Here is a 4,741-nt window from a genome sequence, read left to right as displayed (position 1 = left end):
CGAGTGAGCATGGGTATGTCTGTGTGTCTTCTGCTGTCGTAAATATTTTTGCCCCAACAGCAATTGCTGTTGGCATCGTTGGAAATGACTGCGGCCGCCATGGAAACGTGGTCAGCGGCGCTAAATTTTTAATAAAGTTTCTCTGAGTGCCTTGTGTGGTGTCTGGTTCAGACCAGACGCATGACGCGGGACCACGCAAGCGCAGTATGCAGAAACACTCTCCTTTATTCGTCACAGTCAAGCCACTTATATAGGAAATCATATTGAATGACGATGGCGATATGTACACTGAAAGAAACGAAACTGAAACAAGAAAGGATACAACATCGCCTCCCGCTTAAAAATACAATATAGTAATTTACAACAACCAAAATAACACGAACTAAACACTTATTGTTCAGGTAAAGAAAACCCAAATCTTTCTACAGGTCGGCGTACCCTAGTGCTTCGACGCAAAGGTTGCTCCACCGAATCCTCTAAAGGAGCAACCACTTCTTCATTAACTTCAGCACTTGTTTCCGGCAATCGCAACAATTCACCCTGTTCAGCGCCTGCGCGGCTTTCAGGCCCAGCGGTACCCGAGTAGTGATGAGGCAATTCCCATGCCCATTGTTCTATTGTCTGCGATTGATTGCAGGGAACCCGAACTAGTTTAGACGCGTTCCAGCAACGACCGTCGCTCATCAAAAAGCTATTTTTGCCTTTTCTGCCGACAATCTTGAAAGGTCCCATGTAATTTACCGACGCTTTCCCACCGCCTGCTGGCTTGCGTACACGAACGAAGTCCCCTACTCTAAAGGCTGGTCTTTTCGCACCTCGCCTCCTGTCCGTATACTGTTTTGCATACATCTGCTTCGCCTTAACCCTAGCAGGAACATTCGAACCGGCATGGACACCCTCTCTTGTCGGCAAACGCACTGTATTGAGTCTTGTCCTTGGCTGACGCCCGTGGAGCAACTTAGCTGGCGACACACCCGTTGTCGCATGCGGCGTGGACCTATATATGCCGAGATAGTCAACCACAGCAGCCTGGAGGGGCCGTTGTTCCAATCGGGCAACCTGCATGAAATCTTTCAGCACGCGATTAAAACGTTCAATCGCGCCGTTTCCCTGTGGATAGTACAGAGAAGAACAACGATGCGCAATACCCCTCTCTCTCAAGAATGTTTCAAGCATTTGCGATCTAAACTGAGGCCCATTATCTGTGACAATTTCTTCCGGATAGCCTTCTCGGCTGAACACAGTCTGCAAAAAATCGACCACACTCTGTGACGTTACTGTAGATGAAAAGGCAACCTCAGGCCACTTGGAATGATAATCGATCAGCGATATCATGTACCTACAGTTTGAAGGGGCCCAGTCAATCGGTCCCACTATATCCATTGCTAGCTTCTGCCATGGTAGCGCTGTAAACATCACCGGCTGCAGCGGTGCAAACGACGGTTTAGCGGACTTGTCCGCGGCCTGGCAGATATGACAAAAATGAATTGCTTCTTCTACCTGTTTATTCAAACGCGGCCACCAGTAAAGATCACGTAGTCTCTGCTTCGTCCTCACAATTCCTGGGTGACCTTCGTGCGCAAAACCAACCAGGAGCGAGGTTAATTCACTCGGAACAACTACCTGCTCGCCGCGCATCAAAAGGCCATCAACGAAAGAAAGCTCTTCCCGCACGTTAAAGTACGGCATTACTTCTGCTGGCAAAGCTTTTCTAGGCGCCCAACCATGTACCACGTGCACAACAACCTGTTGCAGTGTGCTGTCTGCAGCAGTGGCCACCTGCAGCCGTTCCTTTGTTAGGCACTCTGATACAACGGACACAATTTCTTCCTGCATCGTCTGCTGCGGATCACAGTCAAGAGGTAGGCGTGAAAGCGCATCGGCCACGACATTTTGCGATCCCTTTTGGTACTCTACGTCGAAGTTATAGTACAAAAGTCGAGCTGACCATCTGGATATACGCAAAGGTCGGCGTCCTGTACCGGCAGCTGAAAGTAACGTCACCAGTGCCTGGTGGTCCGTGCGTAACAAAAATTTTCTACCCCACAAGTAGACGTGCCAGCGCTCGCACGCGAAGAGACAAGCAAGGGCCTCCCGTTCCCCAGCGGAGTACTTCCGCTCAGCAGGAGTCAGGGCACGTGATGCGAAGGCCACCGTGCGTACGCTGTCACCATCGCGTTGCTGAAGAACGGCTCCCAGACCCTTATCAGAAGCATCTGTCGTAACAATTACATCAAGGTCTGGGTTAAACATTTGTATGACTGGGCTTGAAGACAAAGCTGTCTTAACAAGCTGGAAGCTACGCTCAGCCTCATCATCCCACGTGAACTGTTGACCAGACCGCAGGAGCCTTCTAAGCGGCTCGACGAGATCAGCAAATCGCGGCACAAATCGAGCATAGTAACCAGCGAGACCCAAAAATGACCTCAAAGTGGCAACATCGTGAGGAGCAGGCACTTTGACAATAGCGTCAACGTTAGACTGCAATGGTGTGAGCCCTTTTGAGCTCACCGTATGCCCTAAAAAGGATAGTTCTGAAACAGCAAATGTGCATTTCTGGTTGAGCTTCAAACCTGAATCACCAATGCGTTTTAGCACCTGGTGTAGATTCTTGTGGTGCTCCTCACGTGTCTTGCCCCACACAATCACATCATCAATGTAACAAAGTACGCCTTTACAATCTTTCAAAATATGCTCTGAAAGGCTGAAGGGGCAGATGCAAGGCCAAAACACACTCTCTTAAAACGAAACAATCCTTCGTGTGTGATAAAGGTGGTTAGTCCCCGACTTTCCGGAGTCAGTTCTAGCTGGTGGTATGCCGACGCTAAGTCGAGCTTTGAGAAGCACGTTCCTCCCGCTAGTTCATGAAGTAATTCCTCTGTATGCGGAAGAGGAAAAGCATCGGCAATTACTGCCTTGTTCACTTCACGTAGGTCTACACACAACCTAATTGAACCGTCCTTCTTCCTCACGACGACGATCGGTGAAATCCACACCGATGCGTCGACAGGTTCAATTACATCTTCGGCCAGCAGGCGTTGTATCTCTACCGATACCTGTTGCCGTAGCGTGAGCGGCAGGCGTCGGAGTTTCGCAACGACTGGTTTCACAGATGAACGGCAGTTAACATGGTGAACAAAGCCTTTCACATGCCCTACCTGTTCCGTGAACAAGTGCGCAAACTGGTGCGTAAATTCTGAAGGCAGTGAATCAGGGCATGTCACCTGGCAGCAATTCAAGGTTGAGCCGTTGATAGTGATTCCCAGGCTCCGAACGGCATCAAGCCCCAGCAGCGAAGTGCCCTTGGTTGTGACATGAAAAAGCACACTGGCTCTGTTTCCCTTGTAAGATACGTCAGCAAGAAAGCAACCGCTTAACTTGATTTGTTCTCCGGAATAGTTGCACAAATTGGCAGTCGGCGGTCGTAATGAGTACGTGTCGGCTAGATAATTTTGGTAGTGCTCTTCACTGAGCAAAGAAACCGTAGCGCCTGTGTCGACAATCAAAGACAATCTTATCTTCCCGATAGAAATGTTGGCTCGAATATCTTTCGCCGACGCATTACGGTCACCGATTTGAAGTACCGTGACGGCGTTGGCCTTCTCGGGCTTTCGAACGGCATATTTCTTTTTCTTCGATTTGCACATGCTTGAAAAGTGACCAATTTTTCCACAAGAGTGGCAACGCTTGTTCCTCGCCGGACATGCAGTCGAGTTAGCCATATGCGATGACGAGCCGCACCTGTAGCAACTTCCTTGCTCAGCGTCTGACCTTTTTCGCACATCTTGAATCTTGTTCACAGTGCTATGCGCGAATTCCCCGAGCTCTTGTTGTGTTTGCTCAATTTGCTTCCCGATGTCAACAGCACGCTGCAATGTAAGCGAAGACCCTTCATAAAGCATGCGTTCACGTGTTGTTCATGACGAAGTGCCTTCCAATAATTGGTCTCGAATCATGCTATCGGTAGCACTGCCAAAATTGCAAGTAGACGCAAGGTCCCGGAGACTGTTTGTAAATGCTTGAAATGTCTCACCAGGCAGTTGTCGTCTTTGGCGAAACCGGCGCCGCTCCACCAAATCATTCGTAGCGCTCGCGAAATGCGTATCCAGTGCAGCAAGCGCGTCCTTGAACTGGTCCGCCTCTTCCTCCTTGTCCCCGGCCTTGGCGTCCGCAGTCACGTCTGCTCCTTGTGCAAGGATGCTGTAGAATATTCGCTGGCCTTCAACCCCGAGCGAGTTTAGCAGAATTGACTTGCAACGCTTCGGCTTCAGTTCATCGCCGCCAATGGCCTCCAGGAAATTCAGGAATACGCGTTTCCACTGCTGCCAAGGCACAGCCGGGTCACCGGGTGCAGGCAAGAAAGGGGGCGGTGCTGGGAAACACCCGAGTGACATGGCTCCGATACTGATCCTCGCAATATGTGGTGTGAGCAAATTTCACTTATCTGCGTTCTTGCGCTCCTCCGGCGTTCTTGCGCACCTCCGGCGTTCTTGCGCACCTCCGGCGTTCTTGCGCACCTCCGGCGTTCTTGCGCACCTCCGGCGTTCTTGCGCACCTCCGGCGTTCTTGCGCACCTCCGGCGTTCTTGCGCTACTCCTGGCCGCCGATGAGATCGTGGCTGCAAGGGCTCCGTGTCGCCTTGCACCGTAGGCGGTTCATCCTCGTCGCCAATATGTGGTGTCTGGTTCAGACCAGAGCTCTGGTTCAGACCAGACGCATGACGCGGGACCACGCAAGCGCA

At 50.9% G+C, this 4,741-nt stretch overlaps 1 protein-coding gene across 1 annotated transcript; it reads right to left on the bottom strand.

Moving 5' to 3' along the window:
- Positions 1-3,004: 3,004 nt before the first annotated feature.
- LOC149345789 (uncharacterized) lies at positions 3,005-4,741 on the bottom strand. Its single transcript, XM_089586228.1, has 2 exons — positions 4,034-4,741; positions 3,005-3,869 (listed from the first exon to the last, which is right to left on the bottom strand). The coding sequence occupies exons 1-2, from the start codon at positions 4,392-4,394 to the stop codon at positions 3,859-3,861; spliced, it is 372 nt and encodes a 123-aa protein (XP_089442354.1). The 5' UTR covers positions 4,395-4,741; the 3' UTR covers positions 3,005-3,858.

The sequence above is a fragment of the Amblyomma mixtum genome, chromosome 4 (genome assembly GCF_055824585.1).
Source record: "Amblyomma mixtum isolate Tamu chromosome 4, ASM5582458v1, whole genome shotgun sequence".
Taxonomy (NCBI): Eukaryota; Metazoa; Arthropoda; class Arachnida; order Ixodida; family Ixodidae; genus Amblyomma; species Amblyomma mixtum.
The sequence above is the reverse complement of the archived record's forward strand: the minus strand, read 5'-3'. Positions and strand labels throughout refer to the sequence as shown.